General features: G+C 45.6%; 1 protein-coding gene and 1 long non-coding RNA gene across 3 annotated transcripts in view; one reads left to right on the top strand and one right to left on the bottom strand.

Moving 5' to 3' along the window:
- Positions 1–2323: 2323 nt before the first annotated feature.
- Positions 2324–5815, bottom strand: Mrps14 (mitochondrial ribosomal protein S14). Its single transcript, XM_070034424.1, has 3 exons — positions 5712–5815; positions 3490–3648; positions 2324–2780 (listed from the first exon to the last, which is right to left on the bottom strand). The coding sequence occupies exons 1-3, from the start codon at positions 5754–5756 to the stop codon at positions 2598–2600; spliced, it is 387 nt and encodes a 128-aa protein (XP_069890525.1). The 5' UTR covers positions 5757–5815; the 3' UTR covers positions 2324–2597.
- A 1192-nt stretch (positions 5816–7007) lies between these two features.
- The window catches only part of LOC138835827 (uncharacterized), a 29732-nt gene continuing 23980 nt past the window's right edge, over positions 7008–12759 (top strand). For both annotated transcript variants that reach the window (XR_011374731.1, XR_011374732.1), the window contains exons 1-2: positions 7008–8320; positions 9567–9707. This is a non-coding gene — a long non-coding RNA (uncharacterized lncRNA). The remainder of the gene's footprint in view (positions 8321–9566; positions 9708–12759) is intronic.

Genomic DNA, 12759 nt, shown 5'->3' with positions numbered 1-12759 from the left:
AAAGTGAAATGAACAAGTACAAGTACAATGATATACATACTAACAAAGTCTTACAAATAGGAATACATGTTTCAGACGTGAGCCAGAAATTACCTGTAATTACTATAGTACTTGTGAAGCTGAGGCAGGAAGATTGAGAGTTCAAGACCAGCCTGAGCTACATACCAAAAAAAATAACTGCTTGAGCTATGCCTCCACTTGCAGCTTTTTTGCTGAAAAACCATAGCAATTTTAAGTTTCAAACAAATTCAACTCATCTTGGTTTTTCTATTGACAAAGTGTCTTGGACTACAAGTACCTTACAAGTAGAAACATTTCTCACAATTCTGGAGGCCAGAAGTCCAAGCACATTTAATAAATGGCTTGCTTTCTAAGATGGTGCTCTTTTTGAAGTATCCTGCATATGGCAGAAGGGCACAAAAGGGATGAATACCCCACCAAGCCATTTATGAAGGTCAGGTCTTGACCTAACAAATGAACAGCCCGAGTTGTACGTGCACTGATGGAGGATTGAAATACAACATGAATTTTGGAGTGGCACAAATACTTAAAACCGCAGTATATGTACCAAACAAGCATTAAAACAGACTAGGGAACTCTAAAACAGTATATGGCTATTGCTAATGAGATAAATTCTAAAAACCACAAAAATTCAGTCACTAGTGTTAGCAAAATTTGAAGAAACACTTTTATGGTACGACAATTTGGTTTCATTAGAGGTTAAGAATCCCCACCTCTCTCCCATTTGTGGGGCTTGGGCACTGCCCCTGAACTCTTGTACAAGGCTAACGCTCTACCACTTTGTGCCCCAGCTCCATTTCCAAGGATTAAGATTTTTATGTAAAGGGCAGGCAAATATAAAAAGCATTTTCTAGCAAAGTAATTACAATATATATCTTCTGCAATTATATATTGTTATTCCTAAATGTCCAATTTCCTATGTTTTCTATCTTGGACTGGTCCTCTACCATCTACCTCTTAAATTACTAGTCAAAAGTCTTGTCTATTTTCCTAAATTAACACTTTCAAACTTTGCCCTCTCTTCTTAAAGCCTTACTTCTAAATGGGGCTCTGGTGGCTCAATGAGCCTGTAATCCCAGTTACTCAGAAAACTGGTGTCTGGAGAACCATGATTTGAGGGTAGGCTCATGAGGCAGGTAAATTTGCTAGACTTCATATCCAAAATAAAAAGCCAGGCCTAAGCCATGGCTCAAGTATTAGACCATCAGCCTGAGTTTAAATCCTGGTTGCCACTACCACCAAAAGAAAGCCACCCTCCTAACTGGCTATCTTGCCAGTCATCTTCATTTCATGTCATAAACTACACGGTTGTCACTTATCTGTAGGAGTGGTAATGTCATTCCTTAAAACTACAATATACTTGTAAATTAAGTCTTAATTCCTTCACATCACTTTAAATCCTCCATGAAGTGGCCTTTCTTGCCTAGTGCTTATTTCTAATTGAACTAACTAATTTCATTGTCAGATGAATCATGTCTTTGTTTCTTTGTACTTTTGTTCCCAATTTCTTCATGCCATCTTTTGATTCAGGTTAAGGTACCGTACTCCAGGAATATTTTCCTGATGTTGGTAAGTATGTTCATCTATACTACTACATATTTTCCATTAATTGGCTGATCACACTGTTGAAAAGGACGATAGTGACCTTGTATTCTTACTCATTAGTTATAAACAAAGCAAATACTATTTCAACAAAACAACTAGTAGGGTTTGAACTGAGCTGAAAATGAAGTCATCCCTGTTTTATGTTGGTCATTTTGCATATAAAGTCTCAAAACTTTTCTGCCCAAGATTGGTACAGTGTTATATGCTTGTAATGCCCAATAACACAAGCAGGATTGCAGCCCAAGTATAAAATGAGATAATTACTTCACAACAAAATATTACCCGACACAAAAAGGGGCTGTGGTATAGTCAAGTGGTACAGCACCAGCCTAGAAAGTGCAGAGTCCTAAGTTCAATACCCAGTAACATCCACTATCCCCCCAAAATCCCCAAGAAAACCAAAAGCACTTGTACTGTTTGGACAGATTATCAATCAATGAAGAGGCACATCTTGCATTGAAGGCCCTTAAAGATATAGAAATGGTGGTTCTTTTGTTCAGCTATTACACTAAGAAGCAGAGGAGCATTAGATAAACTGCCTGTCTGTCACTATCTAAACCAGTCCAAGATTACAAATTGCTGTAGATAGGGTATCTACACAAAAGCACTGTTCTATTAAATAATACTGATTAAAAATGCAGAACCCTTATAAGCTACTAAAAGGTAACACTTGAAAGAAAAGTACAGTAAACAAAAGTTTCACAGAAAGTATTTTTATTCTATTCTTTGCACTACATATGATAACAATGTGGAATCAATAGTATATAAAGTCAAAGAGAAAGGACAATTCACTGGCAGAATGAAAGATCCAAGTTTCTTCTTTTAAAATTTAAAAATAACTATAGACAGTATCAAAATAGACAACTATACTGGACCCCTAACAAAAAAAAACTACTAGAGTTTTGTCTATTAGAAAAGTCTCTTCTTGCCAGTACTAGCTCGCTTGAAAGCTCAGTAGATTGTGAAGCTGATTACCATATTGCTCGCTGGACCCCAGAAAGCTGCCCATGGTCGGCTAAGTGACGGAAGACAATGCGACTAAGCCTCCAGCGCCGCTTTACACCACGAGGTCGGGACGTCATAACACATCGATTTCTGATTCTTACAGGGCAGCTATCTCGAGGAAGGGCAGCGATTTCTTGATCAGCAACTTCCTAAGGGAAACCCCAATATTACAAGTCACATTTATTTATTTATTCAAGGTGTTTAAGTCAATACTTAAAAGAAGAAAGGGCTAGATTCATTAATATACCATTAAATTGCAATATGCATTTTAAAATTAGAATTATTATGCAATATATAATTACATCAGTAAACTTTAAGGAACAGACTAGAAAAGCTACCAGAAATGTTTGCTATCCTTCCAATATGACATTAAATGCTTGACAAGCGTTTCAAATGCAGGAGTTCCATGTCACCACTTACATGCAAGGACTTTACCCTTCAGCAAACCAAATGGGGTTTGTACCCATTATTCAAGTAAACACAAGAAAAGGAGTCTATGAAGAACACACATAGGTAAGGGAGTTCAAGGACTAAGGGAAGACACGTTAGGCCAATGGCCCCACAAATTAGCAATGTCTTCCAATGCCTCGAGAGCTGCATGACTGGGTCAAAATAACTTCCAATTTCAGTGTGGTCACCATTCACCAGTACTTTCTAGGGACTATTAAACAAAATGGCTGAATGGCTAGTGAGATGTGATAGTTATCTTTAATCCTAAACTCACCAAAGTCAATTTCATGGACTTACGCTGACTTGGAGTATTTGACCCTATTCTCCAAAAATTATATTCATGCTAAGTCAACAATATCAATAGTGATCCGTGCTAGTGACTTCATATTAGGGACTTGATTTGCAAACCTGCAGATCTTTTGGTAAGATGGTATTCTTTCTGAGTGAGTTGATCCGAAGCCTCTCATCTGCATATTCATAGGCCATTTTCCGTCTTTTTACATCCCGAAACATTTTCCAGTCTACGTAGTAGCCTCGAAATTGTCCTGAAACTGATGAAGGAGCCACCTAAGAAATAGAGACAAGAATTATGAAGGTTAAGGATCGCCAGGCCCAGGCTCTGATTTATAACCTAGTAACTTAAAAACTTTTAAATCTACTAACTCAAATAACTGTCCACTATGGCACATATCTGAAATTCTACCATTTGGGAGACTGAGGCAGAAAGGCCTCGAGTTTAAGACCAGCGTGGGTAAGTATCAAAAACCAGCAAATAAAAACACCCAAAACAACGGACTTCCCAATTCAAAATAAAGAACTTTTACCTGGTATTAATAACATGATGTAAATAACATGCTGGAGAGCAAAAACTTTCCAATATGACTGTTTAACTTTTCTTAAGCTAATTATCACCTGGGTCAAAAAAAAATTTTTTTTAAGTATAAAAAACAAACAGGGGGGCTGGGAAGGTGGCTCAGTGGTAGAGTGCTTGCCTTGCATGCCCGAGGCCCTGGGTTCTATTCCTCAGCACCACATAAGCCAAAAGAAAAAAGCCAGAAGTGGCGCTGTGGCTCAAGTGGTAGAGCGCTAGCCTTGAGCTGAAGAGCTGAGGGACAGCGCCCAGGCCCAGAGTTCAGGCCCCATGACCGGACCCAAACAAACAAACAAACAAACAAACAGGGACGTTTCCCTCTGCCCTCACTCCTCACCTGCCCAGTGATATGCACCAGCCATAGGCATCTGTTGTTAGTAACTTCTTTATATCCTTCCAGAAACTGTATTTATTAATATGGTACTGAATGGATGCATGATTTAATCTGAAACCTATCAGAGGACAAACACACTTACCCTTCCTGAGCAGCAGGGACTACAGGTGGCATTTTTAAATCCCTGCTCACATTCAGCGGATAAATTTCAGTTTCTCCTTAATTATGAATTAGAAGCAACTGGAAGAAAATTCCACAAGCTCCCCTACATCCATGCACTTACCATCACCTGTATCTACTTTACATCTAGTTACTATAGATGTGCTCTGTCCAACCCAGCAGCCACCCACCACATATAGGGCTAGTAATCACTCGAAATGTCACCAGTACAACTAGTAATTCTTTTTTTTTTTTTTTAATAAATGAAGCCTATTTTATTACTTCAAGTTAATGATAAAAAAATTTTCAGCACAGCTGTTGCATTTAAAAAAGTGAAACTACATACTACGTTTCTAGCTCAGTAAACAGATGAACCTGATGTCTTTGAATGACATAACAATTCAGCATTGTACAGTACATCTTATGAAGACCCGTAAATTAAAGAACTACTATCAACTAGTAATTCTTGACTTTCATTCTGCTTAAAAACTTTAAGCAACTTTGTTGTATTGATAGAACTAGGTTTTCCATGTTCATGGTGGCAAATTTGACATATGTATTAAGTATAAGACGAAAGAATGCAAAATTTGCTAGTCATTTATTTTTATACTAATTATATGTTGTGTAGTCTTCTGGATGTATCTGGCTAAACATGTTAAAAATAATTTTATCTGCTTTTGACTGTTTAAATAAAAGCTACTAGCGGCTGGAAGTGGAAGAAGCCTCCAGCTACTAGGGAAGCAGAGGTAAAGATACCACAGGTTGAGACTCATGGGAGTAAAAGCTACCTTATCTGAAAAATTAAAACAGAAGGGCTGGGGACATGGCACAAGTGTTACAGTGCCTGCCCCAACTCGATCCCCAGACTAAACCTGTGTGTAGGGGAAAGGTTGACGCATCTTGTCCACATCCTACTTCTATTGTGCTTAAGATCGACTTCAGGCCGACGACTCCACCCCCTGCTCCTGCACAGAGGTAGCTGCTTCGCTTCCCTCTCCGCATCCATCTTGCCACTCTAGGGGATCTATCCCCCCAGCACGCACACACGCAGTGAGCTACCACCACCGTGTTTAAAATCCCTCCTCCTCCTCCTCCTCCTCCTAACTAGACCCGCAGAACCCGGACACGACCCGGCCTCTCCCGAGCGGAGCCGGCGGGGAGAGCGGGCGGAGGGAAACGGCCCGAGGCTGGCCCGCCATGCGCACACAGGGGGCAGGGTAGGGGACCCTCAGGTCACAGAGCTGAGGGGTGAAGCGCAGGCCTGACCTGCCGGAACGCCCGCAGCAGGGAACCAGCCATGGACGCTGCCATGTTGCCCACAACCGCCGCGACTTTATTGACACCGCCGCCGGAAACGGAAGGGTGTGAGGGGGCGGGACCTAACTCTAGGGGGCGGGGTGAGGAACGGAACTTTAGCCTATAGGGAGGAGGCGGTGATGGCTTTTACTCTCGCGATATCTGACGGACTTGGGAATTCAAAGTCCAAGGGCGAGTTTGGTCGCGATAGGTCTGACCTGCCGCCAAGTCCTCGGAGCGGGGCCCAGTTCTAGACGCCGCCATATTGTCCGCTTAAATGAAACACCGCGGCCGGAAATAGCCGGGCGTGGGGGCGGGGCCTGGGCTGCAGGAGGCGGGGCGACGAACAAACGAGCTCCGTGGGGGGTTTGGAGGGCGGGGGGGGGGGAGGAAAGGGAGGGGTTAGGTGTTGTACTCTCGCGAGATTTCTCGGGGCTGGGGCCTTCACAAAGGCAACGCGGGGTGTGGGCCGGGGTGGCGCCGCCCGGCCTTTGTCTGGTTCCGTTGCCGTCCGCGTCCCGCCCACTGCCCTGCCTCGCCGCCCTCCCCGCCCGCTCCCCCGTGAAGCCGCCGCGCGGTGCCGGCGTCGGGAGGGTGAAGGCGGCCCCGGCCGTGTGTGTGTGTGTGTGTGTCCAGGGCTGTCTGGGCGTTCCAGCCGTGTGGGGTTCTAGGTGGGGAGGGCGCCGTCCGGGGCGGGGAGGGGGAGGGGAAGAGGGGGAGGGCGCCGTCCGGGGCGGGGGAGGGCCGGGGGGGGAGGGGGAGGGGGAGGGCGCCGTCCGGGGCGGGGCGGGGGAGGGGAAGAGGGGGAGGGCGCCGTCCGGGGCGGGGGAGGGCCGGGGGCGAGGCTCGGGCCTGGCTCAGTGAGCGCCGACTCCGGCCTGCGCGGCCACCCATCCGGGGCTCTCCACCTCCGGGCCTCGCGCTCCGCCGCCGGAACCACTCCTCCTGTTGTTTACGGTGCTTTTCGTTCCGTTGTTTTCCCGAGTCTCTTGCTTCAGCTCCATTGGCCTCGGGCTTCCGGCCTCACCCCGAAGCGGGAGGCCTGGGAAGGCTGTCGGGCCGGCCGGTTTCCCCCTCCCGCTAGAATCAGGACTGAAGGCTTCAATACCAGGTTATTAGACGTTGCCGGGAACGGGGCCTGCCAGACCCCTTCTCAACGAGGGAGAAGTGAGGAGCAGCACCGGCTAGGGTCCGAGGTGACCTATATCACCCAGGAGGCTTAGGAGAGGCTAGAAGGGGCCTGGGGCTGCATCATGGCCGACCAGGATTGATGGCTGCTACCCAAACTAGATAAGGGGCCCTGCAGCTGCCGAGACCTGAAGGCCACTCTACGGGGCTCTTGTTGCCTTCTGTGGTGGTAGCCGCCCCTGAGGAGAGCCATCCCATGGTAAAGGGGGCTGGGGGCTGATTATTTACTGCCTTTTCTACGTGGGCCTAGTGTTGCCTAGGAAGGGAGCCCGCTAAGCGGTGGAGAAGGGAAGGAGTGGACTAAGCTATGGGAAGGGAGCTCATTTCGCTGACAAGGACTCCCATGGAAGATGACCAGACAAACGTCTAGGTCAGGCTCATGGACACTGAGGATCACCTGCTATAGTTGGCTTGTGAAATGGTTGCAGGAGGAGCGTTTGCTTCTCTTATTTTAAAATTAGTTTTGAAAAAAAGAAAACATTTCTTCACCCAGCATGTCATGTTGATGTGACAGAAAACATACCCATAAAGCACCTTCAAGATCACATGGGAAGATCAGCAGAATCACAGGCCTCCAGAGTAGGCAGGAGGTTGGGGCCAGCTCTTCCTGAGGAGTGGCTGGAAAGACTCAGGTTTAAACCATACAAGTCAGGTGGACCTGTTAGGTTTTTAAAAAGAGGTAACCGAGTAAGAACAGCACCAGCCCGCATGTGGTATTCAAGTAAGGGGTAGGTTTATTCAGTAGACCTGTTGGGACCAGGCAAGGTTGGCACTCCACGTGGCTGGGAAAGGCCTAGGAAAGAGAGAAAAGAGCTTGAGAAGAGCTAGACAAAAGCAGAGAGAGAGGTAGCCGAGTAAGACAGCAGCACTCACGTGGTATTCAGGTAAGAGGTAGGTTTATTCAGTAGACCTGCTGGGACCAGGCAAGGTTGGCACTCCACGTGGCTGGGAAAGGCCTGGGAATGAGAGAGAGCTAGGAAAGAGAGGAAAGAGCTAAAAAAAAGAGCAGCAAGAGAGATCCTCTGGGCCTGGGCTAGGCCTTATCTAGGGTAAGGGCGGAGAAAGGTGTGGCCACATCAAATTCAGATGTGACCTCAGCAGATGCAGATGTGACCGCTTCCAGGTGTCCCAGTTGCCTAGGTAACACAGGTACTGGGTGGAGACTTTGCTGTGAGGAGGGTGGAGTCTGCTGGCCATCCAGGACCCAAACCGCTGGCCTTGTTGAAGATGGCCCAGTGGTGGCGGATGAAGAAGGACTGTCCTTGGCCCTGGGGGGTGTCAGTGTTCATGTCCGGGAAGCTGCTGGTGCAGCACTCATGCCTGCTTACCTGTTTATTACGAAGGGTCCCATGCAGGATACAGGTGTGCAGACGGTTGCAAGGGTGTGCAAGGTAAGGCACAGAGGAAGGGACATGGCCTCCAGGCCCTGTCCACCCTGCAAGACTAACCAAGCCTTCAGTTGCGTCATTTATCTTTATTTTTAAAACATTTCTTCTCCCGGGGATGCTGCCTCACTGTCTTAGCGTCCATGTAACCAGACTGACCATGACTTGGAATCAGCTTGCAGTTTTGCCACATCTCCTCAGTAGCTGGGGTTGCATTTTTCCATGACTGTACCTGGCTCCTAAAAGCATCTCTACACAGCATTGGGAGTTGTTGTTTTTTTAAGCTTGTGGTCTGATATACGTGCTGTAAGTCCATTTGTGCTGCTGTGGTGAAATACTGGGTAATTTATAAAGAACAAAGACCCATTTCTTGCAGTCCTAGAAGAGACCTGCCTCTGGTGAAGACCTGCTGCACTATCCCATGGCGAACCACAGGCACAGGGTTAAAGAGAATGAGAGCAAGCAGGACAGCCTTCTAGAACAAGCTCACCCTCAAGCCACAGAACCCACATCCACAAAAGTGATAAGGGATCCACTGGAGAATGATGCAACTGCCTCTTAAGAGTCCAGCCTCTCAGCATTGTTACATTGGGAATCAAAGTTCGAACACATTAACTTCAGGGAACACAGTCAAAGCATAACATGTACAAAACTTTACATCAGCTACTTTTAAAGTACACGTGTCAGTGGTCCTAACTACTTTCACATTGTTGTAACCATCCCTATCTCCAGAACTTTGTTTTGGATTTTGTTGTTGTCGGTCGTGGGGCTTGAAGTCTGGGCCTGAGTGCTGTCCCTACATAAGCTTTTTCTGCTTATGTAGTGCTGAAGAATCGAACCCAGAGCCACCTTTCCAGCCCTTTTTTGGCTTTTTGAATTAACACCTCAAACTCAAAATTTTCTTGCCCCAGCCCCTCCAGTGCTGAGATTTCAGGCATATGCCACTATGCCTGGCCTTCTCTAAACTTTTTTAATCTTTCCAAACTGAAATTGTGTTAAACAGAGTGTCTCCTTTCCTCTCTGTCCCCAGCCTCTGGCACTCACCACTTTACTTTCTTTCTCTATGAAGTTGATCACTCACATGAAAAGCATCATATGATATTTGTTTTTTGCAAACTAGCTTGTTTCTTCTTATATGTCTTTAAGGTTCATCCAGGTGGTACTATGCATCAGTATTTCATTGGTTTTTATGGTCAAGTAATATTCCTCTGCGTGGCTATAGCACATTTTGTTTTTCTGTTTTATCTTCCAGTGCAGTCTCGCTATCATGGTATCATGCTGCTGTGAATGTTAGGGAAAGATCAAGCAGACGAAAGGCGTGAAAAAGAGGCCTTAACAGACCAGAACAGGCTTTAATCATTGCTGCTGAAGGACTCCGAGTAACACTCAGCAGGTGGGAAACAAGGAGTGAGGAGCACAGAGGCTTTTAGGGTTTTAATACAGTGGAGTATGAGAGGGTTTTTGGGGGAATTTGTACTGTTTCGGAATTTATGGTGTGGTGTCTTTCTGATGCCGAGAGTCCTGCACCTTCAGATAAGATCGGGGTGAGGTTTTCCTGGGAATCAGGGTCTGGAGGAGGGTGGTCACTTGGCCATGGGCACAATATGGAGTTATGAGAACAAAGCAGATTCCCATCTAATGTAGGGTGTTGGAGATCTTAAACAGCATTAGTTTCTTACTAAGCTGCTTTTCATTTTAAGAAGAGATTAAAATAATTGAATGATGCTTGTGGACAGGAATCTCTTGAGGTGGTAAGATTCCAGGTCCTCTTTAATTATGTTAGCTTCGTAAAACTGGGTGAGACTTTCCTCCCAAAGCACCTTCCTTCCTTTGTGTGAGTAGGAGATTGGCAGCACCTCAGGAGGGTTTATTTGAGACCAGCAAAAAGCCAGAGTGGAGCTGTAGCTCAAGTGGTAGAGTATCAGCTTAAGAATAAAGCCAGCTGAACTGAGTTCCAGCCCCAGTGCTGTCATGCAACACACACACACACACACACACACACACACACACACACACACACACACACACACACACACACACACACACACACACACACACACACACACACACACACAGTTATAAGCTAGGAATACAGCAAAGATTTAAAATTATTGGATACTGTCATAGGTGTGGAGAATGGGTAATTTTATATGCTTGCTGGAGTGTAACAGCACTGAAGCAATTAGCAGAGCTTTTTTTTTTTTCCTTCTTGGCAGTACTGGGGTTTGATTCCCAGCCTCATGCTTGCTAGGCAGGTGCTCTACTACTGAGTCACAACTCTAACAAAGTAAAAGCTTTTCCAAAGTTCATACTGCTAACCCAGTTATGACTCTTTGAAGAGTTGATTTCAAGTAAATATTGAAGAACTATAGAGTTTATGTGTGACGACACCATGGGATTTTTTTTTTTTTTATATAGTCAGAGCAAATGAAAGTCCAACAGTAGGAAGAGAGTTAAATGAATTTTAAAAAATGGCATGTCATAGTTAAAAATTTAATGGGTTCCAACTTTTAAAATACAGATAGATCTATAGACATCCCCTATACCTGTTATCTATTGATCAGGTAGGTCAGATAGATGGATAGGCAGATTAGAAAGAAATAATCAAATACTAAAGATGAATGAGAGATTATTTTTATAAACTTTCCCATTTCCTTGTAATGTATATATACTGATCTCCCACAGATGTTGACATTGATTTTAAACTATGAACCTGTTCTGGTGCCTGTCTTCGCCGGTCTCCTCTGTCATCCTTACACACTGAGCTGTCCCAGCTACCACCACGGGAGCAGGTGTAAGCATTCAGAAGTGTTTTCTTTATATTGGGTACCATGTTGTTCACTCTTCCTTCAGCTCCATCTCTGCGGCTCCTCTGTGTCTACCATCAGATCCCTTGGTGTCCCTTTGGTTCCCGACCCATGCCTACTACAGGCTTGATCATTTCCCTAAGCCCTCAGTGATTTGGGAGGACTCATGATTAATATCTATGGCAGGTTCTTGTTCCAAGAGTCTAGTCCACAGCATGTCACCAGGATCCTTGGGCCTGGCACCTTCCCCACTGGCCCTGAAGTGCTTCCCGAGAGCTGGATACCTCTAACACGAAGAACCTCACTCTTGGACAATCAGGAGTGCAAAGGTGGGGAGGGGGAGCTGAAGGCAAAGAATTTATGAAGGGAGACAGGCACAAGGACACAGGCAGGCAGACGTACATGTTCAGCCCTGGCTCTGAAATGGTGTGGATGGAAAGTGGATGGAATCTCTGTTCCCAAAGCACATCTGTCTTCATTTAAATCCCAGCAAAATTGGTCTATTAGTTTGACCACAGGGTGTAGGTGGGCTCAACACCTCAGGGAGCAGACACAGAGGCCTTGCCTCCGAGCCTCCCAGCTTCCCAGCTCAGTGCTGTGTACCAGATTAGACACCAGATGGCAGGAACACCACATGCGAGCTCCAGCACTCAGCCGCTCTCTCACTATTGTCACACATTCTGCCTGACACAAACTGCAGCGCGCGCGCACACACACACAGTTAAGAGATGATTAGCTTGCTTCCTTGGTAGGAGTCCCAGGGAAACAGGTGATCACAATTTGTAGGGTGCAAAATGAAAGTTCTGTTAAAGAAAGTGCAGTGTGACACATTCTTCCCCTTTTGTCTCCCAGACTCTCTTGTTACCAGGACTTTTATTGCCATTCAGTGCCATTCTCAATAAGGAAAAATTCCATTTTAAATCATTAGCGTGAATTGTGCCATTTGCCTCTACGTTGTACAGTGGCCGTGCACAGTGCAGCTACAGGGCCCTTGAAACAGTTCGCAGAATCAGTGACGTTACACAATTCCTGTTTTATAATGGATGCCTGCCCGTGCATCTCATTCTTACTAGAACGGTGGTGCTATCATATAAAACTAAATGAGCAGCATTCTTTTTTTTTCTTTTTGTGATTCTTGGATTTAAACTTGAGGCCTTGTACTTGCGAGGCGGGTGCTTTACCACTTGAACCACAACCCTGGCATATTACACTTCTTGATAGGTACACATGTCAGAGCAGGACTGAAAGAACAGGGACCCCTCCCCAGATACCATTACATTTTCTGTGTAGGAATAAGGGTTTGGTGGCCTCCTGAGGCTGCCGGGCTACTTGGTTGTAGACAGATCAGCCTTGAGTCTTAATGATCTCTCCCACACAGTGGGTCAGCTGAGACTTGGTGCTGTTGGTGCACCAGACAGATGGCATACACATCCCCTCTGCTCATGGGCATGCTGGACTGTGCCACTGGACTTCACTCCCAAGACATGAGTTCAAGGATACAATTAAGAATTTCAAGATAGTGACCTGAGCACCAGGGCACATGCTTATAATCCCTGCTATTTAAGAGGCTAAGGCAAGAGAATCGCACGTTCAAGACCAGCCTAGGGTATACAGCGAGACCTTATCCTCCCCTTACCT

Source organism: Dipodomys merriami, unplaced genomic scaffold (genome assembly GCF_024711535.1).
Source record: "Dipodomys merriami isolate MVZ:Mamm:240054 unplaced genomic scaffold, mDipMer1.0.p SCAF_24, whole genome shotgun sequence".
NCBI lineage: Eukaryota > Metazoa > Chordata > Mammalia > Rodentia > Heteromyidae > Dipodomys > Dipodomys merriami.
The sequence above is the reverse complement of the archived record's forward strand: the minus strand, read 5'-3'. Positions and strand labels throughout refer to the sequence as shown.